Source organism: Lentinula edodes (genome assembly GCF_021015755.1).
Source record: "Lentinula edodes strain Le(Bin) 0899 ss11 chromosome Unknown C8R40scaffold_1, whole genome shotgun sequence".
Lineage (NCBI taxonomy): Eukaryota > Fungi > Basidiomycota > Agaricomycetes > Agaricales > Omphalotaceae > Lentinula > Lentinula edodes.
Window position 1 is genome coordinate 2,289,129 of NW_025764307.1, and position 21,266 is coordinate 2,310,394.

Consider the following 21,266-nt stretch of genomic DNA (forward strand, 5'->3'; position numbering starts at 1 on the left):
AGTGATTGTGCGGAAGGACTTGAATCTCGGAGGGTGCGATTCGGGAATTATTACATCCATTAAGAATACGCAATGCAGGGAGAATCTCAAGGAACATAGAGGTTGTGAAGGTCGTCTGAAAAGGCCAAGATCATGAAGATTACATGGATAAGCGCTCGCTGCACGTGCGAAGATTCCGATAAGATAAGGTTAGAAAAGGTTTTCTGTATCCTAACATGACGATCATGGCCAACGTATCTCCTTCTCACCCAGAGCTTAGAAGCCTTCACAGCCATCTGCTATCTATCCACGACTCTATATCCCACTTCCAACCTCCAGTCAAAAGGCCTCCAATCCTCGATTCATCTCTTGAAGTCATCCAAAATCCAGCTGAAGACACTCATTGGCTCCAACACGACAACATTCCCGGCCTCAAAAAGCTTAAGGAATCCATCAAAGTTGATCTAGATGCTTTAGACAAGGTTGGCATGCTTTCGATCTATGATATATGTAGAGAGTCTGAATAAACACGTTCAGTAGTTTCTTGACGATCCAGATTCTAGCAACCTACCATCACTTTCGACGAATGCGCCGTATCTTATCGCTGTATGGAACGAGGTGCTTTGTGCTCGAGCCCCTGTGATTTGCGTTTTCAAGTCCTTTTTCGTGACTGCGGAAGATGCTGGTAATAACAAGCCAAATCAAGGACCCCGTACGCAGGGCACCAAAGTTGACGTTGTGGCTGATTGTGGTAGGCAATGGATAAGGATCAATACGTGCAGTACCATTTTTGATTCTCAAGTGTTCATTTCTCTGATTATTCGTACTTGCGCAGTATCAAAAATTCTAGAATTTTGGCTGAATTCCGTGAAATCGACTCTTATTTGACGGATGACGAGTCATCGTCGGACGAGGAAGAAGAAGATTATCGGCCTAGCTTAGCTCAAAAAGAATTTGATAATTCGGTCTTGCGGATGGGCAGATCGCTTGTAGCTGCAGCGAAGATGAATCCGGTCCATCTGCCGGTCTCTCATCCTTCTTTCGAGAGAATAATCCCACAGATCACTCTCTGCCTTACTCGTTTGAACCCAAATACAGAGCCTACAGACCCTCGTATCGCGCAGACTATCCAAGACCTCATAGATATGGGCATCAATGTACATTTAGGTGAACGTACCCTAGATGAGATTCCGGAGGTGCAGCCAAGCACTGTACCTCATCCATCTTCTTTCATAATTGAGCCCACTACTAGAATCAACCTCGACTTATCCGTTCTCATCGCTCTCGTTTCTGATCTGACCCACGCTCCACTCCCAACGACCATCGACGAGGCAAATAGTCGGTTCATTCCCCCCGAGCGATATCTCGAATGGAAGAGGAAAGTCAATGCGACCAAAGCTAAGGCGAAGAAAGCGCTTGACCCGGACTTTCATGATGAGGATTTCGAGTTATCGCTCCCTGCGCAGGAGGATATGGCCAAGACCTCCCGTGCTTTGACGAATCAGGTTCTACAGGAGATGGAGAAGGGTTTGTTGCAAGAGATTGCCGACAGGCTTGATGTACTTCAGCCCAATGTGCCGTCCGACGAAAAGAAACCGATCGAATTCTGGACAACGCCAGAAGCCCGCGATCGATGTTTCCGTATCGTGTCCAAAGTGGGAGGTCTGAAGGAAAAGCGTCGTGTACAAGGGCTCTTATTTGATTCCTCTGCATCCACTGGCGAACAATTATCAGAAGCCATTGGTTCAGATGTGGATTCAGATTATGCGCTTCCTTTTCCAGATACACTGGACAAGGCGCAAGAGGCGTATTGGTCAGATTCTCGATATCCACAAAATTTCCTTTCTTTGATACCACTACGATTCTACCCTGTATCTTCTGCGCCGACTTCGTCTTCACATCCTTTATTGGCTACGACCTCAATCTCGGACGCGCCACTTTCTGCAGTGGATGGTAATCCTCCGTTCTTCCGATCGCTACACACTACCTGCTCTGATATATTGGAATACGAAAAACACAATCGGTCCAACGGCGGTCCACGGACGCTGAAAGGGAATTTCGCTTTTGGTCCTAACGCTCCCCATTCAGGTCTCAATTTTAATCACGATCCTGCGTCTATGGATGGAGATGAACCTGATAATGTGCCAATGTCCATCTCTGGTTTTGCGCGCGCCACAATAACCAAAGCCAGCCCTCGTCTCACTGCTCATACTGTTCAAAGTCTCGCGTGGGGCTCTGCCTTGGGGTGGACCACGTTGACAGCTAATCGGACGAGCGTGAAGGCAATTGTGAAGGAGATCAACGCGCGAGCGAGAGTTGAGATGTTCGAGATGTTTATGGGTGCATCGACTACTCCAAATGCAGCTGTTATGTCTGCAGAAAATGGTGGGGTACTTTCTGTGAATACCGGTCCTTCTCCTTCGTCATCCTCTACATGTAATGGGGCAGAGTTAGTTCCCGGTCCAAATCAGTTGAAGGCTGCAATCTGGATCGTTGACCCAAGAAGTCTGGCAGAAGGCATGCGCGCGGATTCCGTAGATGAATGAGAATGTGTCGATGTCGAGTAGGAGCTTCGAGCTGATTGTCAATGACATGTTTGTTTTCATTTATTGGTGTCCCGTGTGTTGGCAGCATTCGACAGTTCATGAGTATAAAAATTTTACTTTCCTGTTGCCTTTATAGTTATGGAACTCGACTGCACGGTAAGAACCCTCTTGATGAACATTCTTCCGAGGTGTGCACAACTTCTTGATTAAAGCATTCATTACTTGACTTACACTCTTTCTTCTATCTCTATCTATATTCAGGAGGCTCCTGCCAGCAACTTGAGTACTTGTGCTAGGATATACATCGAATACAATGGTGGCGTTCGCGCGTCGCACTAGAGGTGCTTGTTGTGTGCGAAGCCAGATTGAGTCTGTAGCTGGAAAACGGATTGAAAGCCTAGCGACGTCAGATTTGATTCTAAAAATTACCAGGATACCAAGAATGGCCAGTCGTATACTGCCTGGATCAGTGGTAAACCTACCAGCCCAGTCCCGAAAATGGACTTTTGTCGCGTTCAGTATACAGGGTAAAGTGATTACAAAAGATTCCAGACAAGTTGTATGCCGTGAATAACGTCCCACATGAAAACGAGGTTTTTTCACAACGAATCATGGGAAGAGTCATCGGGAGCTGCAGGTATGTAGGATGTACACAAACCAGAAACTGTACATACTCTACATCTCACTGATCCCCGGTTACCTGCTAGTGATCAATGAGTTCTTTTCGCTTGGAGTTATAAGCAATGCCCAAGTTTCGTCGATCACTCTCACTTCCTTGCCCTCTTTTCGCTGGCGAAAAGGAATTCACTAGCTTACGCCATTTTATCGTTCGTACCACTCCTCTCCAGTTAGACATCGGCCCTCTTTAATGATATAACCTTTCCGCCCTCTTTATAGTCATAATCCACCCGTGATGCGTTTCACTTGTTTGTTCTTGTTCTTCGCACTCCTTTCCGCTGCACACGCTGCACCTACACCTCCCGAAAATCATTCCGCCGCGGTATGTACAGCAATTCTTGACTTCCTCATTCATTCATTCATTGAATCCAGAAGGCTGCAGGCGCCCGTAAAAGGATATACATCAAGTTCGATCATGGGACATCCACTGTACAAGCCTCGACACGCTTGTTGAGAAGCCAGATTGGCTATATGGTCGAGAGCTGGAAACCGGGCTGGAAGTCCAACTTTGGCAACGTCAAATTTGAATTTATAACTTACCTGGATACCAACGACGATAAGCCATACACCGCCTGGATCAGCGGTAAACCTATCGGCCCACAATGTCTTCAAGTAAAAGATTTATGTTGTATACAGTATGATGGTGAAGGGGTAGCAAGGATATTAAAAGGCAAAGAGGTGCTACACACTGTGGACAATGTACCCGCAGGAGTTCCGACAACAGGGAGCCAGCTGTACATTGACTTTGGAACTGTCAATCTCGCACCACGCCGAGATCTGTCGCGTCTGTTCAGAGGCCAGATCATTCATATGATTCAAAGCTGGAAGAAAACCTGGGATTCCGCCAGTGTCACATTGACGATTCGAAATTATCCAGAACAAGTCGAGACGGTGTTGGAACAGGACCTGCCATATTCCGCCTTGATCAGTGGCAATAGCATTAGCCCGGAATGTGCTCTGACCAAACACTCTTGTCGTATTGACTATCAGGGCAGTGGGGTGGCAAAGATACTCGACGGGGAGGGTAACTTGTTGCACACTGTGAGTACAGTCCCGGTGTGGGCAGAGGACCAATTTTTGGTTTTTCCAGAACCTTGATAGATATAACCCTTCGTGTTTTCGTGACCTCCAGTCGAATTCAATTACTTTTTTTGAACTTTTTCCGGCACATGAAGTTCAAGTTGATGACGACAGCTGTGAAGAACGGTCTAAAACTGAAGACTAAAAAGCTTCAAGTCGTAGTCTTATGCAAACAATGCTACAATCTATGTAGTCAGTATTTCTCAACTAACTCGTTACTTAGTCTATTGCTTCCTAGTTGCACTTGAAGCTTCCCACATCTCTCCCGAATATTCTTTTCGCGCTCTTGTCACGATTTGAACCCATATACGAACCGCAAGATTCTGTCAAACACTGGACCTGAAAAGCATACTCCTCACTTGTGGTTGTCTGTCCCTTCCCGCCCTGGTCGCATCCATACGCATAAACGTTGTTCACCACTTGGAAGACACTACCATCCGTTCCGATGTATTGACCGACTCCCCAGCTCAACCCATATTGAGAGCTCGAGAATTGCGCATCAAGAGCAGCTTCGGCCGCTGTGATATCTGCAGGGTTGGCAGACTTGGTCCCACATTGAGCTGCACAAGAACCGTCGAATTGGCGCTTTGGGTTCTTGTGACGGGGCAGAAAGGGTTCGATTGAACGTCGCTGCCTGTGGACACCGTCGAAGTAAGTCTCGATTCCAAATCTGAAGAAAGTGAAACTCCTCTGACATGATAGTCGTATCTGTGTCCAGATTGTCACCGCCGTGGTACTGTGCGTGTGTTTCGTTGTACACGGAGTATAGACCGTCTCTTGGAGAAGCTTGGGCGAGTCTAATGGTTCCATCGCGGTCCTGATGTATGCGAACGAACTCCCTAGGAACAGGAGGATAAGCTCGAACTTCTTGTGGGCTCGACCGTCCTCTGATGGGCATTGCAGAGGCCATCGGAGATAAAGTTGAAAGCGGGAGAGCAATGAGGTATATGAAGAAGAGCACTACCGTTGAAAATGCATTGTTGCTGTAAAACATTGCGAAAATTAGCTCAATGCAGAGTTTGGGCCTGCCAATGGGAATATGAACGAGGTGAAGCCTCCAGGGCGTGTCTTTCAACCTTTCGTTTTGGCTCCAGAATTTATACTGGTTGCCTTGAGCGCTATCGTATCTCATCAAGACCGTCGGATGGGGTTCTCGATACAAGAATCTACATATTGTAATACAGACGCTTACAGCAATGTATCAAGAATAGTACCAAGAATAGTACGCGCAATATATGCGCCCTGAACGCCTTCAGCCTTGATGTAGCCTCATTTATGTAGCCTCATGTGTATCTAGGGCATTCTCATTTTTAGAATATCGAGATGATGTCAAAAATAGACACTGTTCTACGACGATTGTAAATGCTGCATACATACTGTAATCCTCATTTACAAAACTTGGCTGTACCTCTCCACATTTTCCGCCAATCGACCCCATTGCCCCTCATGCATTTCCACAAATTCTCCGTACTCCTAGCTATCTATATCAGCACCAAAATGTATTTTTGCAGAAAGAAAGAACCTGGAAAGCAGCAATGAAGGGGTCTATCTCTTCAATATATCATTCTTCTTCATCCAGGAATCAGCGCCACTAATTGCTTCCTTCCATTTGTTCCAAGAAACAACCCTCTGTTTTGTTGAATACATCGTCAAGCGTTTCCGAAGATAGCCTTGTATTTGGAACGGAAAAACGCAGCACTAGACACCAACATAGTGATGGGCACGAGGAATAGGCGATGATCTGCTTGCTTTGGTCGAAACGCATCGCAAAGTGCAGCTTGGAGTGTATGAGTACCCTCAGGAATAATCCGAGATGTGTCGAGATACTCGGCAATTTCGGCGGATTCGGGCAATGCGACACCAACGGCATCGTCGACGATGGCGGGGATGGTGTACCAAGGTTTTCTGGTGGGTTGTAGACAAGTAGTATTAGCCCCAATCTTCTTAATCGTGGTTGAGACGTCTTGTATTCCAAACCCTTGTAATTGAGGCCATATCTGAGAAAAGCATGTCCACTCTCCCTCGCTTGAATAAGTACAGAGCTGTCATGTAGATTGACTGAAGGTGATGTGCGCGCAATGAAAGCTCGAAATGGCACAGACCAGCGGGCATTAGACTTGTTATCGAGTGCTGAATCTCCTTTCAACAAAGGTCCGTTGGTTCATCCGACATTTTCGAGCCTGGCGACGTGGAAACCGAGAGAGTTCGCCGCCTGGGCTTGAGCATTATTATGATCGATCTCGAGTATTAACATTTGAGGCGCTGTCTACATCAGAAGTCTAGTTCAATCTACAGGAAACAACCGGTAATGCGCCGTCAAGAATGGTCGAATCGTTGGAATCTGGATTCAAAGAAGTTCCTGCAGGAGATATGCGCGAGGGAAGGAATTGGAGGTTGCAGTACTCAAAAGTCGTGGATAGAATCAAATCCTCTGAGCTATTTGCATCCTAATGGGAGTTCTCTTGAATAAGATAAAGAAGGAGCCTTCGTCAAAGCCATGGTACGAATCGGACTCGTTGAAGGAGGTTGAAGGAGGGTTCCTAGAAGCCAACGGGGCATTGTTAGGCGCAGAAATGCTTGAGCTTGAAGCTTTGAAGATCCAGAATTTCACCGTTGAATCAGGTTTAGCAGGAAGTTTCAAAAGAGTGCTTTTTGCCGTAGTAAGACACTGCCTGAGGAATTGCCTATCGGCATTTGTGTGAGACATTCTCTAAACGGGATATCAGGTGAGCGGAACAGATTTCGTGATTTCTGTAGCTGAGAAAGGACGAGATGAACTTCCTTGTTTTGTAACTTGTGGGTGCCTTGGGACAGAACGCGAATTTACCTTTTCAACGAGGAAGTTTTTCTCAAAGTTAGATATCCAACTCATCACCAGAACCCTTCTCTTCCATATGCATTATTCACAATTTCACATATCATTCATACGACACTCTTATCGGATCGGAGCGCTTCTGCTTAGTTGGGATAATCTTTAGGTCCGTCGCCTTGTGTCGCCCGGTCGGGGATGCTCCATGATTGTTATCACTCTAGGAAGGAACTCAAAAAGCCTGTCCATCGCACGAGCCTTCGCATATCCCAACTCCTCTTTCATTCCCTCAGTAAAATTGCCTCAGCGCTGGTTGCGGGCATCAGCATTCATCAAAGATACCAGGTATTCCTCTTCCTTCCAATCCCCATCTCACCTATCTCAACTTACTCCTTTGCATTAAATTAGTCTCTAAACATTACAGTACAACAAATTTCTCTTTTCCTGGAATACTCGTCATCATCATCATGCATTTCTATCGTTCTATTCTCCCCTTCGTATTTGGCTTTCTCTGCATCGCGTACTCTGCTACATCTCAACCTATCTTTGGATTGGTGTGTCTGACACACATCTTCTTCATATCCATCTTTCTCACTCCAGAAATTTCTAGCATGCGACATCTCAAAATTTTAAGCGAGTAGCCACTGACCAAAGGAAAGTTATAGTCAAGTTTCACCATTGTTGCTCCCCACAACCCAATGTCGAGACGGCGTTCATGGTCCGCCTTAGGATCAAGAAGAAAATTCAGCACGATGTTGGGGGCTCCATTCCCATCGTTTTCGAAGAAACTGGAGCTCCAGATTTTGTCGGCAACACAATTGGGTTCGACGTTACCTGGGTAGAAAATGGGCGTCAAGTCTCTATCACTGAAGGAAAAGTAGTAGAGGTGCAGACGAGCAGTGGTAAGAGTCCTAGTTACTGGAAAGTGGAATTGGGGGTAGTACCACAGGCGGTTCATGTGGTGGAGCTAGAAGCTGGCTACGCTGGAACGCCCGGTATAAGCATCAATGGTTCTCCGGTGGTAAGCCCGAAAGAGTTCTAATCCACATCCGGTCCTGATTGAATGACCTTCTGGCTACTTTAGAGCAATGCGAAACCAGGGAGAACCGACACACATAAATAACTGTTTTTGAACGTTCGCAAGGCCTTCGAGAATGGTAACACAGCCGGCGATTAGGGGGACATTGGTAGCTACCACAACTGACGTCCACGAAGCTTCCCGGGAAATTGATGCTTCGGTTGTAGATTCTTGAATCCTATAGTCTTCATAGAACCATTGAATAGTTTAGGGACAATTTATGAGCATTTGATGAGGATTGTTCATGAACGAAAAATCGCAATAACTTTTCGAACGGCTTTGTTGCTTGCTCCTCATTTCACCAGTGCTTTGGTCAATTGCCGCCAAGGCTGCGCAGTCTAAGCTACACCGAGATATTCGACATTCAAAACCTATCTTGTTCAAAAGACTGATGATGGTTTCGGTTTATATCAAATCCTGCAAGTCCTGGACCAGCATCCAAGAACCTTCCAATCCTGGAAGTACCGCAATCAACCCACATGGGTTTGTGGTAGGTCGATGCCTCACGCATATGGAGGCAGTCAGAGACATGTCCCAATCAACGTTGGTGAACTTCTTCCAGGTGCTCGGAGGGAGGTCTCTGAAGATCTGAAGGGTCAGATGGCTTTTTCGCTCATGACAACAGAGGATAGCCACTGCCAGGACATGGAAAATCACCGGTCGCACAGGGTTGTGTCGGTGAGCGATTTTTCAATAAAGCCATTGGGATCTCTATGGACGTTGCATGTGTTTTGGTGAGAACAGCCTTTTTTCGCGCATAACCGTAACGACAGAGGATAGCCAAGGATAATGCTTCGTCAATCTGGTTTCCCTATCTTGACAGTGGCTCACTTCCACCGGTTGCATTGGTGCGCGATTTAGCAATGATCAGTGCGTGCTCCGGCTGATTCAAACACGATCGTGATCTCTATGTAAACATTAAGTTCATGTGCTTCAATGAGCACAAGGTGCCACAAGCTTTTGCGAACACGGTGAAAAACATCCTATCGTCGCTTGGAATCCCAAGCCTCATTCCTTCCGTTCTAAAAAAATTCTAACGCTGGTCGTTGAGATTCTACTTTGCTAGTCAAAGGTATAATACTATGATCCTCGTTGCGAATTCACTTAACGTCTACAACAACAGATCTTTTATTGAAGTTTGACAAAAAAATCACACCCTCGATACCAAACTTTTTGTGCTTTTGCTCATTTCCTTCGAGCCCCACATCACCATGCACTTTCCTCTTCCTGGTGCAGGCTTTAAAGTCTTCATTGTCTTCATCCTTGGACTTGTTTCCTTCGCGTGCATTTCTGCTCGACCGCTTACCAACTCGGTGGGTTACACGAATTGCTCTGCCAGAATCTGTTTTCATCATCCTTCCAACCCCTACGTCTCTCCAGGAATCAAACCTGATATCCCGCTCTGATCTGGTTAGTAGAGCACGTTGGACAGCTACAGTTTCCTTTCCGGGCTCTGCTTCGAAAATCCTGCCATCGAAAATTGCGTGCAATATCAAGAATGACATTCGAAAGGCAATATCAATGAATATCGTTTCTGGGCATACAGTCAAAGTCAAATTTTCCCAGCTAGTTCCGGAGTTTGACGAGAACCAGAACATTTCTTTCCTCATTACCTGGGACAACGGGGCTCAAAGTGGCCCAAGTAAAGGGGTTGTTAAAAAGATTCCGGAAGGAAGAAATCAATTTCGTGTGGAGGTCGAATTAAGTCCGCCCGATTCTACACCAGCCATAAATGCTTCAGGTTAATACTAGTAGCGAACCATGTGTAAGAGCAAAAATTTCTATTTACTTTATCGTTAACTGACTATCACTTCAGCCAAGCACAGACCTGCGACGCCGCCAAGTGGTGACCGATCACAACCCATGCGGGACCCCAAGTCTTTATTTTTTCGATGACAGGGAGGGACGAGAAGAAGGAAGAACAGGGATGGACTCGGGAGAGAGGAGATGGCGTACCAACCATCATACTTGTGCCTTTGTACTTTCTCTGAATCTGTAACTCTAAGATTGGATGATACCAGCTACTCAAAGGGATCTTGCGTCGATTGATATGTTCAGAATCTTGCTAGGTATCACTAAGGGCTCGAGGACAGAAATTGCGTGGCGTGCCGGGAAAAAAAATCAACAATTTTTAGAAATCAACCGCGCACATGCCCAGTGCATGCCCTTCTCGAGTGCGTTGGGGCAGATTCCAAACGCAATTATGCCTGGACGAAACAGTATAATGAATTGTTTTGCGCATAGGATTAACCCCCCCGTTTTCAATCAATCAATCATCGCCTGATTTTCGCCTATTATTCTTTTTAACCGTTTACGCCAGGTTTACGCAGACCCTGTATGCTTTGTGGCAGGCAGGTGGCAGGTATAAATTAAAATGGTCAATTCTATCGTCACTTGCCATCCCAACTTCCTCTCATTTTTTCACATCGTAAACCAACGCTGGCCGTTGGGATTACACAAAGTTACACGTTACTGGTCATAAGTATTGAAGTAAGATGTCCTTCACATCCTTGACGTTACGAATACACCCACTGACTACCACAAATCCGCTTTTCAAGTTCCTTACAAAATCCATTCACCCGACACCAACCACAGCTCTCCTCGCATCATTTGTCAAGCCCCATATCATCGATATCATCATTATGCGCTTCCCTCTTCCTGGCGCAGGCCTGAACATCAAAGCATGCCTCGTTTTCATCCTCGGGATTGTGTCCATTGCATATGTTACTGCACGACCAATCACTGGTTCGGTGAGATTTAAATGCCTCAAATTGTTTTTCGTATTCTAACGGTAGAGTTTCCACTTCTCTCTCCCTAGGAACTCGACTTGCAGTCCCGCTCTGGGCTGATCAGTAGAACGACTTGGACAGCTGCAATCACCTTTCCATACACTAAAAAACTCCTACCTCCTGATCTCACGTCACATCTCGAGGAGGACATTAAACGTGCGATAGAAATGAATACCCAAGGACATACAGTCACGGTCACCTTTCCTCACTTTGTTGCATTTCCACAATTTGATGAAAGCAACAAGATTCATTTCACAATCACGTGGAATGATGGAGCTCACAACACCGTAAGTACAGGGGTGGTTGAAAATATTGGAACTGGGGGGAAGTTTCAATTTGACGTGGACTTGAATCCGCCCACTAAGACACCGTTCATCCACATCAATAATGAACCATATGTAATGAAAACATTTTTATTTCTCTTGCTGCGAACTGACTACTACTTCAGCACGAGCAGCCGATCCCATAAGGCGACATCTCTGGAAGTTGCAGTGCTGTTCCGGATCTCGGTCACAGCTCTATTTTCTTTTCTGATGACGGCTGGATAGGAGGGAAGGGGAAGAGGAATGGACGGGAGAGACGATATAATAATCTGGAGTATCAAACATGAGACATCTGTATGTACAGTACTTGTCTTGAATCTGCGAAGTTGAATGGGGCTCGCAATTTGATGAAGAATGTACTTGACCTCCAAAGCTTGGCTTCTATAGCAATGTTTAGCGAACAATCAGGTGAAAAGTTTCACTGCTTTCCAAGCCATGCTTTCTCGACTGGGATGAATTACTATCGTTCGATGATGTGGAAGTGGTAGAGGTTCCGAGGATTCACCAGTGTCACTCTAAATAGCCGTAGACGTAGAAACCATTTCACGCGATTTCTAAGTTGTAACCACCATCTTTCGATGTCTCAACAAGACTCCTTGAATCATTGGAGTCGAGGGAGTCCAGATTCAAAATGCTTCAACAACTCTCTAAATTTTGCCCAGTCTTTTTGCGATGAGGTGAGATTTCTTTATGTTGATGTCATCCTCGTCTTCGCATAATTGGCCAAACCTTCGCTACGAAGGTGATCAAGTTAAACGCCTCGTTCCGATTCTCATTCACAGCACCAACTTGAGTATGATAAAAATATTCCAGGATATTCCCTTGAATGACCATGCACATGTTTGAGCTGTTTACTTACCATCACTTCGACTCTCGAGCACTCGATAATGCGGAGCCTTCGTGTTTGCTTCCGGTTATGCAACACAGCCTGAGCAGCCCTTGATACAGGCATGTAAATCCCTCATTTTGAGCCATTTGATTTATCATGATGGTATACGCATGGTTCACCGCATAAACTCGTATATAGCGGCTGCTTTTCCCCAGCTGCTGGCTACCACCTTCTCTTCTCGCTGGCGAAAAGATTTCGGCAACCTACCACTGGAGACGTTTACACATCATCTTTCGCATTCTTCTCTGAGCCGTCTTAGGCTGTCTTTCAAGTCCGTTCCTTCATTCATCTTCAAGTATCCAATAGTAGTGAGTAAAGAGCACTGCTCTGAGCGTTACCTGTATCTGATCTTCTTTGTAAGACGGTCGTAACAATCGTTATGCACATCAATCTTGCGTATCTTCTTTTTGCCCTTTCGTCGGTCGCACACGCTGCACCCACATTGCCGTCTGAGAAAACCAATCTCGAACAACGCTCCAAATCCGCCAGGGGAGAACCAGCTTCGTCTCCAGCTGTGAGTGACTACCACACATGAACATCCATTTATCCAATTGGCAACTCAACCTATGGCGACCAACTTTACTGACCCTCGTTTTTGATCAGCCAGCCACGGTCTATGTCGAGATAATTGACCATGGTCTTAATCTACACCCGTTCTTTGATAATAAGCGTGAGGCCAAAGTCAAAAGCATTTTCGAGGAATGGATCAGGAATACGAAGCTGATCAAGATGGAAAAAGACAAAGCTAAAGAGGGGAAAAAAGCGACTCCAATGAAAGATCTGCCCGATCTACCTCTTGTCCCGCTCGAGATCGTGATCAAGCCGGAGAATGCTCCATTGTGGGGAGATTTTCGATTTTGGGGGCCGGGGGTCAAGGACATTCCAGGTTTTGAAAAGGGATGCGAGACCAAGGAAGATTTATGTCGGGGAAGTGCTATACAAGGCGGGGTCTTATTCGATAAAAGCCCTCCGTGGACAGATATGTATTATGTGAATCTGAAGGATGGATTTGGCGTAGGAATAAAAGCGTACCGCACAGAAGTAGTCAGTTGATTGTACTTGCAGCAGTATATTCTTCAAACTTCTTAATGGCTCGTCGGACAAGAAGAAGACAACAATTTTTTACACTAACCATTACATTGAGTGCCACGAACGCTACGACACCGGTGCCCCAGGCTCTTTCAATTTATCTCTAGTCTTCCTACTACCAAAGATTCCCGTCCCAACGCGAACGATATCGCTCCCAGCTTTCAATGCAGCTTCGAAATCACTTGACATACCCATGCTCAAGAGCAATTTACCAGTGGATTCGTCACCCCAACGCCGAACTTGATTTTTGTCTGCTTCCTCCGGTACCAGTTCTGCCTGGAGCCAACGCTCCAAAATGTCCCTTGTCTCGGTTAGTCTTTCAAAGTCGGCATTTTTCTCGGTCTCGTTCGCAGAGAGGGAGAGGTCCAGGGCGCCAATTGTCATCAGGCCCTGTAGACGGAGTTTGGGACACGACATTACGATATGTTTTGCTAATCTTTGTAGATCTGAGAGTTGACCGAGGGAGGAAGATGAGGAAGAGGCGAGGGGTTGTATGCCAGATTTGGCATCTTCGCCGGATGTATTGATTTGTACGAGCACATTGAGCGGAGCGATACGATCGGAAGGGAGTGCTTTGTGTAATGCGTTAACAGTTTTCTCAGACGAGATGGTCTGTACGGTGTGTAGATTTGGTATCGCTATAGAGCCCGAGAAGATACATCGACATGATCATTGGTCGCAGGTGAAAAGGCGACGCACAAGCTAACAACTTCGCTTTATTCGACTGTAATGTGCCAATGAAATGCCATTGAATTTCGATCGGTAGCTAGAAAGGTTAAGATTGAGATATAGAAGGCATGAAATAGCTGTGGTCAATCTGACCTCTTTCGCCTTATCAACCAGTTCCTGCACATAATTTTCGCCGAAATCTCTCTGGCCGAGTTCATAACAAACCAAGATATCAGCAGATGGTTTATATTTCGAAACAGCGACGAGCTTTGGGATATTGGATACCGATCCTAGAGCTTCTACTGCTCTAGAAACACGACCTCGAATTTCTGTTAGAGATTCTCGAATTTCCGCTGTCCGTTCTGGTGTAGCTTTTTGAATTTCGCTATTGGGCCAAGTAGACATTGAGAAACTCGAATTTAAAGCGAATGAGGCCGTGTAGATGAATGTTTTATCGGCTCTGTTAAAGCTGGGTTTACTGAACAAGCGATAGGCGCGATAGAAAGACTTGAAACCAGACGATGGTGGATAGGGACAACTGAGTTTCATGAATTATGTAACACCGCTCTGTGGGCGGGATTTCCATTTCCGCGGTCATCGACAACCCTCATCGCGACAACTTTTTACGGTCAATAGTAGTCCCAGGCATAATTCACAGTGCGACGCGCAGCATTTAGCAGAATCGAAGCTGTTTGCTTTGTTAATGTGTAAGTTATAGGTCTACAGAAGCCTACAGAAGCACTGCGGTTCCGGTCAGGTATCTCAGCTTGCAATCAAAACCAGAATCTGATATCCATAGCAGCTCGAGGTGCTGTGAAAATTGTGTGGCATTTTCACACTTGGATTACCCTACATCGTAAAAGGTCAACGGTCAAACGACGGGCAGTGCTTTGAGTACTCCGGTAACAGTAGATGATTTTTTCAAACTCTCAATGATTGCTCAAGCTGTGTATACAAAGTACCAAAGCCTGATCAGTATGATCCCCGAATACGACCTCCATCTTTTGGAATGGCTGGACAGCGGTAGGAACACACGGCCCCGGAAGAGGACTATGGCTTCCCTTTCACTATTCCACGTTCATCTTACTCTTCGGGCTTGGGTTAAAATTTATCTGGATCGGGTATACTCTGTCAAGTACCAGTTGATTGTGTTCATCTCGGCGCGATGACACATTACTACAAGCAGGGATCGTAAAGCCTTCCGGATTCATAGCCACTGGCCTTGTATACAAGTGATGTCAGTACTGAATATACGCAGTGATAGAATGGCGGTGCTCACTGCTCACCTTCCCATATAATACAGCTGCTATGTCTTCTTTCCACCCAACAAACAACATCTATTCCGTCATTATCGACATACACCACCTCGAAGCGCTTATTCTTTCAGATGAATCTGATTATCCAATCCATCCCTCCGATGCTACATATACCACCTTCCGCTTCATCATCGACTTCGCCTGGCAGCCACTTTTTCACGACAGGTACACATATGGGGAGAGTGGTGGAAGAATCTGCTCGCCCTCGCTATCTCCTAAACGAGCCGCCCAATTCAAATCGAGAAGAGCGGCAACGGCGGCCTATATTGTCGTTGTACATACCTCAAACTACTCACGATTCTGGTTTTGAGGAGAATCGTACCCCTCGACCTCGCTCGGCACGATTAGTGCGATCAGTTCGTTCAGGTCATCGAGTAGCTGAAAGCTCTCAAGTCTCTCCGGCCCTACAAAATCATCGTTTACCCGTGGAAATCCTCACGGACATTTTCCTTTACTGTCTGCTCACAATCCACGATGTCCCGCCACCTCGCCTCACCGACCAAGCCCCACTTTTACTTGTGGCAGTATGTCGAGAATGGAGACTGATTGTCCTGAATACTCCTCGGTTATGGAGCTCACCTCACTTTCGTATCCCTCCACCAGCTTCTATGAACTCTATGAGCTTGAAACGCCAGCTGGACGGGATCGATCTATGGCTGAGACGCTCTGGATCGACCATTCCAATTACAGTTTCATTGATGCCCTATCGCGGGCTGAAGCACTCTGACTCGGGTTGCCGGGAGGAGGTGCATCCCAATACACTCAAGCTCATCCAGTCCTTGATGTGTCACAGCCATCGGATTACCCGGTTGGGGATTCTCTCTTTCCAGACCATGCATCATTTGCTACGCTCCCTGTCCATAATGGGCACGATCCAGCTTCCGGCTCTGAAGTCGATCTACGTACGACTTGCAGCCCAGCACAGAAGTTTGATGAGTGAGGAAGTACTCGCTGATCTTATGTCCCATTCTCACAAGAGCATGCCCGTCTTGCAAGAACTTCATATTGACGGCTTGACCTCTAGCGCTGCTGGACACTTGATAAGAACACCCAACTGGTCTTCAAATATCACACATCTCATACTAGGCCCCTCTTCTTCCTCTCGTCGTCGTTCAGGATTCGGATCATTCAACGGTCACGATCTTGGTCCATGTGATGCCCTTTCCATATTATCTCAAAACCCGCAGCTGCAATCATTTGAAGCGACAGTAACACTTCACACCCATCGCTCTTGCACGTCGTTTGCTAATCTACCTTTTCTCCTAAACCTAATCATCTACTTCGAGGTCCCTCCCAATGATGCGTTGATCTCTTATCCCGACCAGGACATGTATCGATTCTTCGAATACATATCATGTCCTGCTCTGAGGGCACTTTCAGTCGCCTACGCGGGTATTCCTTCACTCACTGAGATACCGTTCCTTTCTTGGCTTAATACTTCCTTCAACGAAGTTTCTGAGTCCGGAAGGAAACGCACCATGCGTGTGGATAAACTACGTGATCTCAAACTTGAAGTATCGATGACCCCCGAAGCACTCACAGAGTGCCTCATACTTCTCCCACCGAGTGTGCGCATGTTGGAGATCGTCGATTTGGGTCATATCGATGTTGAGGGCGTAGGGGTAGTTGAATTTGGGCATACAGTGCAGGATTCTCACCTAGAACTGCTGACTTGGCAGATATCGACACCCAACTCTGTTGACGAGTCTGTGAAGGACGTTGATGTCTCTTGCTGCTCCCACTCTTCCTCTTTAGCTGCATCTGTTTCTATCAGCGACTCTGAACGAGGGCACGAAATATGTCCCCGCCTGAAGACCTTCCGACTAGTCATATCCGGATTTCTCACCCTTCTTTGCTCAACTCCAACTTCTCGCAGCAGTAGCACGTCTTCATTACGTTCGCCCCGTCAATCGCCCTCGGACTGGAGGAGAAGAAGGAGTGGCGTATCTCGTGCGGCACTTCAACGCTTTATTGAAAGTAGAAAACAGACTGGTCTCCAAAGTTCAGGCCCATTTAATTTCCGGAAAAAGTTGCTGAGAGAATGCGAGGTGCTTCTATCTCCCGCCTTGTCCGGTTCTTATCTGCTTGATTCCCCTGGTCTTTAATCGAGGGAACCTAAAAAAATATTTCATTCATACACAACGGTCTATTTATCTATATATTGTCTCAGTCACATATGTAATATATTATATTCAAGTCCTCCTGAACTTGTGTAACATCTGTGTCAGTTACTCGTTCATATGCCATTGTATCATAGCATTTGCGGTCGGTCACTCGTTCTTCTATCATTGCTATTCTACTACATTTGTACTATGTCTTTGCATTGGTATTGTATTGTATCATGGCTTAAATTTTACGCAAACATATTCTCAAATTTGCTAATAACTACGCACAAAACTTTGGACCAAAACTTTCAAGAGCAAAAAGTAATGCTGTTGAGTCATGGTAGCTTTTCACTTTAGCATGCATTGTTACGGTAGGTAAAAAGCTAGTACATACTAACCCCGTCAGCAAACTCTTCGAAGATATCCAGCGGGAAACTGTTGGCCATTGCCTCATAGCCACTAACATTCGGATGAAGAAAATCCCCTGAATTGAATGCCGGATTCAGCTGAGAAGGATTATTGGGATCCGCAACGACTTTGTCAAAGTCTATGAAATGGTCAAAAGAGCCCGGTGTACGGATGTATGCGTTGACACGCTGGCGAGTGGCCTCCCTAACGGGATTGGAATAAGGCTGGATGGTAGTATTCGGCGGAGATCCAAATGGTGTAATCGTGGCTGCAAAGACCGGAATACCGAAAGTGTGGATTCGAGTCACGATCTGCTTGTAAGCAGATATAAGCAGATCACCTATAAGAGTTTGACTCTCTTCTGAAGGATCAGCGACTCCGATGTCATTGACCCCTTCAAATATCATAGCGTACTTGACGCCAGATTGAGCCAAAACGTCGCGGTCTATTCTTCCAAGAGCGTTTGGACCTAGTCCGTCTGCAAGGACCCGATTCCCACCAGCCGCTTGGTTGCTGACAGAAATTCCAGAGGTACCTTCGTTTTGTTGCATACGAGCGAGAACGAGATCAGGCCAGCTGATGTGGTCAGTCTCGAAGAATACAGAGTCAGGTGAGACTTACCGGTTATTCTTGTTGTCATCACTGCCACGACCATCCGTAATACTGTCCCCGATGATAGCAAAAGCTGAGGACGATGGCGAATTGGACCAGACTTCCACTGCGCTGATGAAGTACCTAATTAATTTGGTCAGGAAACCAGGAGGGATTTCCAACATAAAACATAACATTTTCATCCTTACCAGTGTTCAACGCTGGTTGCAGATACAGATGTAATGTTTGACGCGGTTACTAGGTTTCCAAATGACATCCATGTCGTTGTACGGCTCCCCGGATGCGAGGTAACGGAGAATCCATTTTGTCCATCTTGGAGGTATATCGTCACCGCCAATGTTGATAAAGATTGTATAGGAAAATCGACCGGATCGGAGACGACGAGGGCACCATTCGGAATCGAAAAACTTGTGTTCCCACTGAAGGTAAGCGACTTCAGAGTTTTCGTATCAATGGCACTTGCCCCGGGAGCTCCGTCCAGTGGAAGTGCTATTGTAGCAGCAGTGATATCCAGATTGTTTACACCGAATACATTCGAGAATCGTACTCGGATTTGGGTGCCGCCAACGGACATGTGTAGTGTCTGTCGAAGAGTTGAGTTCACGAAAACCGCAGCAGATCCATTCTAATAGCAATGGGTGGTGAGTGAAACATCAGATTTTTATGTGTATGCATTCAGCTTACGAAAGGCGGATTGGGAAGGTTGGTCGATTCTGTCAACTGGGGCATTGAGGTCCAGCTATTAATCCATCGACCTTGTGCGGAAAATGCAACAAATGCGTTCAGAAGTAAAAGTAGAACGAGGGAATACATTGAGGAATTTCTACCCAGTCTCGAGGACTGTTTGTCTTTTTATACCAGAGTACTAGACATTCAATGACCGACAATTATCCGCTTTGAATCTAATTCGAGATGGTGTATTACAGCGGCCTGATTTCTCTCAACAGTTAGATCCAGAGGCATTGTACCGTCTGCGCCCGGTGATTATGTATATTACTCACATGCAAAACTTGGACTGCCTGCCAATTTCATCTCTTGCTGCTTTCGTGTCCACTTTGCTTTGAGTGTCATCGTGAACTTTTCCTGATTGTTCTGGTCTTCATTGACGGTCTTTTTAACGCATATGGCAGCTCCTCCACTGTACAGCCCGGGTTTAAGACTCTAGAAGTCTCTAGCTCGGCTCCTTTTGCTAGTTGCATACGGCGGAGTGCCCACCACCAATGGTAGGTTGATTCGTGCTCTGGGGGATCATGATGTCGTGGGTTATCTGTTCTGACTTCAACTATTCTATAAAGAACTTGGTAGATTGTGTACCTTCTTCTGCAACTGGACTTTAACGTAGAACTTCAGCATCCCAAGATCCAGTGTTTGCGACCGTTGTTAAATCATCATTGAGCCAGTTTCATGCTCGGGAGGCTCTCTCTAGGTAGAACTGGATGCGATTCGTCGAATCGTCTCTCGGTACTGTGAGTTCCGTCATCAGGATCTCAAAGTTCCGTAAAAAAGTAGCTGGTTGGATGGGTGGTTCAGAGAATATGGGCAGCGGTCGTATAGAACCATTGAACGCGGACTAACGTTGTGCAAGGGGACAGAGTTTGCTAGTGAACGAGTTCTCAGGCGATTTTGTCGGCGTCGAAGTAAAGATTGAGGATGATTGATAAATTGTGGTTCTTTCAGCATCGTTTGAGTGTTCGAGGTCAGAAGGTCTTCTCGAAATGGAAATAACCAATTTTGTCGCATGTCAAAACCAATGAAAGAAAAATTGGGAGCCACAACAACCACTTCGGATTCCGGAAGGCCAAATAGAATACAACGACGACGCAGATAAGATGTCAACGTGTCAACGTGTCAACAGTCAGAGCAGGTGGATCGCGTTTTTGTTTGGCAATCTAATGCCTGTTCTTTCTACAATTACAAGAACGTTCAGATCAACATCAGCCCTTTACGTTTTGTACAAACATAGATAGTACATACTTGGAGCTCTTCTTAGCAGAACGTTCTGGGGTTCAATGTGCATTTTCGATGAAATATGGATCAGTTCACAACGTAGACAACCTTGGATCAAAATTCCTCCCCAGGACAGGCTCTTTTGGTCTATCATACGGGACCTGGAAAAGGTTCGCCGAATCATGCTCAGTATTCAGTGACAGATCCAGGCGATGAAGGAGTACACACCATATTCCCAGCCACTTGAACATAGTAAATGCAAACAAACCTCCTCTTGCACTCCTGGTGATGTCGGCCTTCCTACCAGCAAGCGTTTACTCCCTCGTTTCCTATGAAGCGAACCCTTCTTGACCGCTCCGTTCCAACTCCTTAGACTATGGCTCGTCACCGACCCAATTACATATCCAGTCGTATGATCCGACTGTATAGATTGAGGCAACTTGAAGCAAAATGAATGGACATACCGGATACTAGTGCTGTCACTTCACGCTCTAAGAATGGCTCCATGTAATCTTGGCTGGAATGAAGGATATACTGTGTTCGATCGAACGCAGCGCCAACAACAGGAACAACAGGATCGCAGGTGTTGAAGTTGACTGGAACCTCTGGGTTAGTGCCGGCGTCTAATTGAGCACGGATAGGAGTTGGATTTGCTCGACTGGGATTCCGACGATGAAGGTGAGGAAAATCACACACACCCGCTAGCAAACGGAAGGATAGAGGCAAGGGAAAGGTAGGTCGTGGAGAAGAACAATCAGACAAAGAGGAGGCCGGACTACCTTTCCAGGTTAAGAAAGGGAGTCGCTGATGGAACTGGTGCAACGAATATCTTGGTAAGATTTACACAGTGACTGAGTAGCAAACTATCTCCTCAATTCTTCCGTTACATGGAACACTGATGGAAACCAAAAGCCGAAGTAAACAGGTCAGTACCGCCGTGGAAGAGGGA

The 21,266-nt window shown here is 46.1% G+C and overlaps 11 protein-coding genes across 11 annotated transcripts; 7 read left to right on the forward strand and 4 right to left on the reverse strand.

Annotated features, from left to right (window-relative positions):
- Nucleotides 1-224: 224 nt before the first annotated feature.
- C8R40DRAFT_1031760 (uncharacterized protein) lies at nt 225-2,525 on the forward strand (the record flags this gene model as incomplete). The annotated part of the gene is made up of 6 exons (XM_046223195.1): nt 225-461; nt 520-755; nt 815-1,722; nt 1,762-2,013; nt 2,107-2,345; nt 2,457-2,525. The coding sequence occupies 6 exons, from the start codon at nt 225-227 to the stop codon at nt 2,523-2,525; spliced, it is 1,941 nt and encodes a 646-aa protein (XP_046092752.1).
- Nucleotides 2,526-2,954: 429 nt separating this feature from the next.
- Nucleotides 2,955-4,556, forward strand: C8R40DRAFT_1079285 (uncharacterized protein). The gene is made up of 5 exons (XM_046227038.1): nt 2,955-3,162; nt 3,233-3,352; nt 3,423-3,525; nt 3,576-4,475; nt 4,534-4,556. Exons 3-4 carry the CDS (start codon nt 3,439-3,441, stop codon nt 4,299-4,301), a joined length of 813 nt encoding a protein of 270 aa, XP_046092753.1. The 5' UTR covers nt 2,955-3,162; nt 3,233-3,352; nt 3,423-3,438; the 3' UTR covers nt 4,302-4,475; nt 4,534-4,556.
- Nucleotides 4,292-5,586, reverse strand: C8R40DRAFT_58741 (uncharacterized protein). Its single transcript, XM_046235544.1, has 2 exons — nt 4,979-5,586; nt 4,292-4,917 (listed from the first exon to the last, which is right to left on the reverse strand). Exons 1-2 carry the CDS (start codon nt 5,413-5,415, stop codon nt 4,518-4,520), a joined length of 837 nt encoding a protein of 278 aa, XP_046092754.1. The 5' UTR covers nt 5,416-5,586; the 3' UTR covers nt 4,292-4,517.
- A 346-nt stretch (nt 5,587-5,932) lies between these two features.
- Nucleotides 5,933-6,537, reverse strand: C8R40DRAFT_1165071 (uncharacterized protein; the record flags this gene model as incomplete). Its single annotated transcript, XM_046230624.1, has 3 exons — nt 5,933-6,280; nt 6,343-6,399; nt 6,454-6,537. 3 exons carry the CDS (start codon nt 6,535-6,537, stop codon nt 5,933-5,935), a joined length of 489 nt encoding a protein of 162 aa, XP_046092755.1.
- Nucleotides 6,538-7,559: 1,022 nt separating this feature from the next.
- Nucleotides 7,560-8,215, forward strand: C8R40DRAFT_1165072 (uncharacterized protein; the record flags this gene model as incomplete). Its single annotated transcript, XM_046230625.1, has 3 exons — nt 7,560-7,646; nt 7,703-8,113; nt 8,177-8,215. The coding sequence occupies 3 exons, from the start codon at nt 7,560-7,562 to the stop codon at nt 8,213-8,215; spliced, it is 537 nt and encodes a 178-aa protein (XP_046092756.1).
- Nucleotides 8,216-9,076: 861 nt separating this feature from the next.
- Nucleotides 9,077-10,074, forward strand: C8R40DRAFT_59013 (uncharacterized protein). Its single transcript, XM_046235553.1, has 4 exons — nt 9,077-9,242; nt 9,294-9,483; nt 9,551-9,935; nt 9,987-10,074. Exons 2-3 carry the CDS (start codon nt 9,382-9,384, stop codon nt 9,914-9,916), a joined length of 468 nt encoding a protein of 155 aa, XP_046092757.1. The 5' UTR covers nt 9,077-9,242; nt 9,294-9,381; the 3' UTR covers nt 9,917-9,935; nt 9,987-10,074.
- A 591-nt stretch (nt 10,075-10,665) lies between these two features.
- C8R40DRAFT_1065289 (uncharacterized protein) lies at nt 10,666-11,428 on the forward strand (the record flags this gene model as incomplete). Its single annotated transcript, XM_046225645.1, has 3 exons — nt 10,666-10,920; nt 10,989-11,246; nt 11,408-11,428. 3 exons carry the CDS (start codon nt 10,666-10,668, stop codon nt 11,426-11,428), a joined length of 534 nt encoding a protein of 177 aa, XP_046092758.1.
- Nucleotides 11,429-11,855: 427 nt separating this feature from the next.
- On the forward strand, nt 11,856-13,324 carry C8R40DRAFT_58961 (uncharacterized protein). The gene is made up of 3 exons (XM_046235549.1): nt 11,856-12,479; nt 12,533-12,685; nt 12,775-13,324. Exons 1-3 carry the CDS (start codon nt 12,282-12,284, stop codon nt 13,222-13,224), a joined length of 801 nt encoding a protein of 266 aa, XP_046092759.1. The 5' UTR covers nt 11,856-12,281; the 3' UTR covers nt 13,225-13,324.
- Nucleotides 12,871-14,472, reverse strand: C8R40DRAFT_1261992 (uncharacterized protein). The gene is made up of 3 exons (XM_046233841.1): nt 14,083-14,472; nt 13,960-14,026; nt 12,871-13,898 (listed from the first exon to the last, which is right to left on the reverse strand). The coding sequence occupies exons 1-3, from the start codon at nt 14,332-14,334 to the stop codon at nt 13,327-13,329; spliced, it is 891 nt and encodes a 296-aa protein (XP_046092760.1). The 5' UTR covers nt 14,335-14,472; the 3' UTR covers nt 12,871-13,326.
- A 530-nt stretch (nt 14,473-15,002) lies between these two features.
- Nucleotides 15,003-17,627, forward strand: C8R40DRAFT_59337 (uncharacterized protein). The gene is made up of 2 exons (XM_046235561.1): nt 15,003-15,166; nt 15,233-17,627. The coding sequence occupies exon 2, from the start codon at nt 15,317-15,319 to the stop codon at nt 17,348-17,350; it is 2,034 nt and encodes a 677-aa protein (XP_046092761.1). The 5' UTR covers nt 15,003-15,166; nt 15,233-15,316; the 3' UTR covers nt 17,351-17,627.
- Nucleotides 17,628-17,733: 106 nt separating this feature from the next.
- On the reverse strand, nt 17,734-19,183 carry C8R40DRAFT_1032250 (extracellular GDSL-like lipase/acylhydrolase; the record flags this gene model as incomplete). Its single annotated transcript, XM_046223243.1, has 4 exons — nt 17,734-18,334; nt 18,380-18,493; nt 18,559-18,995; nt 19,055-19,183. The coding sequence occupies 4 exons, from the start codon at nt 19,181-19,183 to the stop codon at nt 17,734-17,736; spliced, it is 1,281 nt and encodes a 426-aa protein (XP_046092762.1).
- Between the last annotated feature and the right edge of the window lie 2,083 nt (nt 19,184-21,266).

Bases quoted from the DNA above. Each gene is read 5' to 3' on its own strand.
- C8R40DRAFT_1079285 (XM_046227038.1), top strand. From the start codon at position 3,439: ATGCGTTTCACTTGTTTGTTCTTGTTCTTCGCACTCCTTTCCGCTGCA. The intron at 3,526-3,575 runs GTATGTACAGCA...CATTGAATCCAG, and splicing joins CCGAAAATCATTCCGCCGCG to AAGGCTGCAGGCGCCCGTAA.
- C8R40DRAFT_58741 (XM_046235544.1), bottom strand. From the start codon at position 5,415: ATGAGATACGATAGCGCTCAAGGCAACCAGTATAAATTCTGGAGCCAA. The intron at 4,918-4,978 runs GTCAGAGGAGTT...CGGTGTCCACAG, and splicing joins GACACAGATACGACTATCAT to GCAGCGACGTTCAATCGAAC.
- C8R40DRAFT_59013 (XM_046235553.1), top strand. From the start codon at position 9,382: ATGCACTTTCCTCTTCCTGGTGCAGGCTTTAAAGTCTTCATTGTCTTC. The intron at 9,484-9,550 runs GTGGGTTACACG...ACGTCTCTCCAG, and splicing joins CTCGACCGCTTACCAACTCG to GAATCAAACCTGATATCCCG.
- C8R40DRAFT_58961 (XM_046235549.1), top strand. From the start codon at position 12,282: ATGGTTCACCGCATAAACTCGTATATAGCGGCTGCTTTTCCCCAGCTG. The intron at 12,480-12,532 runs GTGAGTAAAGAG...CTTCTTTGTAAG, and splicing joins TCTTCAAGTATCCAATAGTA to ACGGTCGTAACAATCGTTAT. The intron at 12,686-12,774 runs GTGAGTGACTAC...GTTTTTGATCAG, and splicing joins AACCAGCTTCGTCTCCAGCT to CCAGCCACGGTCTATGTCGA.
- C8R40DRAFT_1261992 (XM_046233841.1), bottom strand. From the start codon at position 14,334: ATGTCTACTTGGCCCAATAGCGAAATTCAAAAAGCTACACCAGAACGG. The intron at 14,027-14,082 runs GTCAGATTGACC...TAACCTTTCTAG, and splicing joins TGGTTGATAAGGCGAAAGAG to CTACCGATCGAAATTCAATG. The intron at 13,899-13,959 runs GTGCGTCGCCTT...CGGGCTCTATAG, and splicing joins TAAAGCGAAGTTGTTAGCTT to CGATACCAAATCTACACACC.
- C8R40DRAFT_59337 (XM_046235561.1), top strand. From the start codon at position 15,317: ATGAATCTGATTATCCAATCCATCCCTCCGATGCTACATATACCACCT.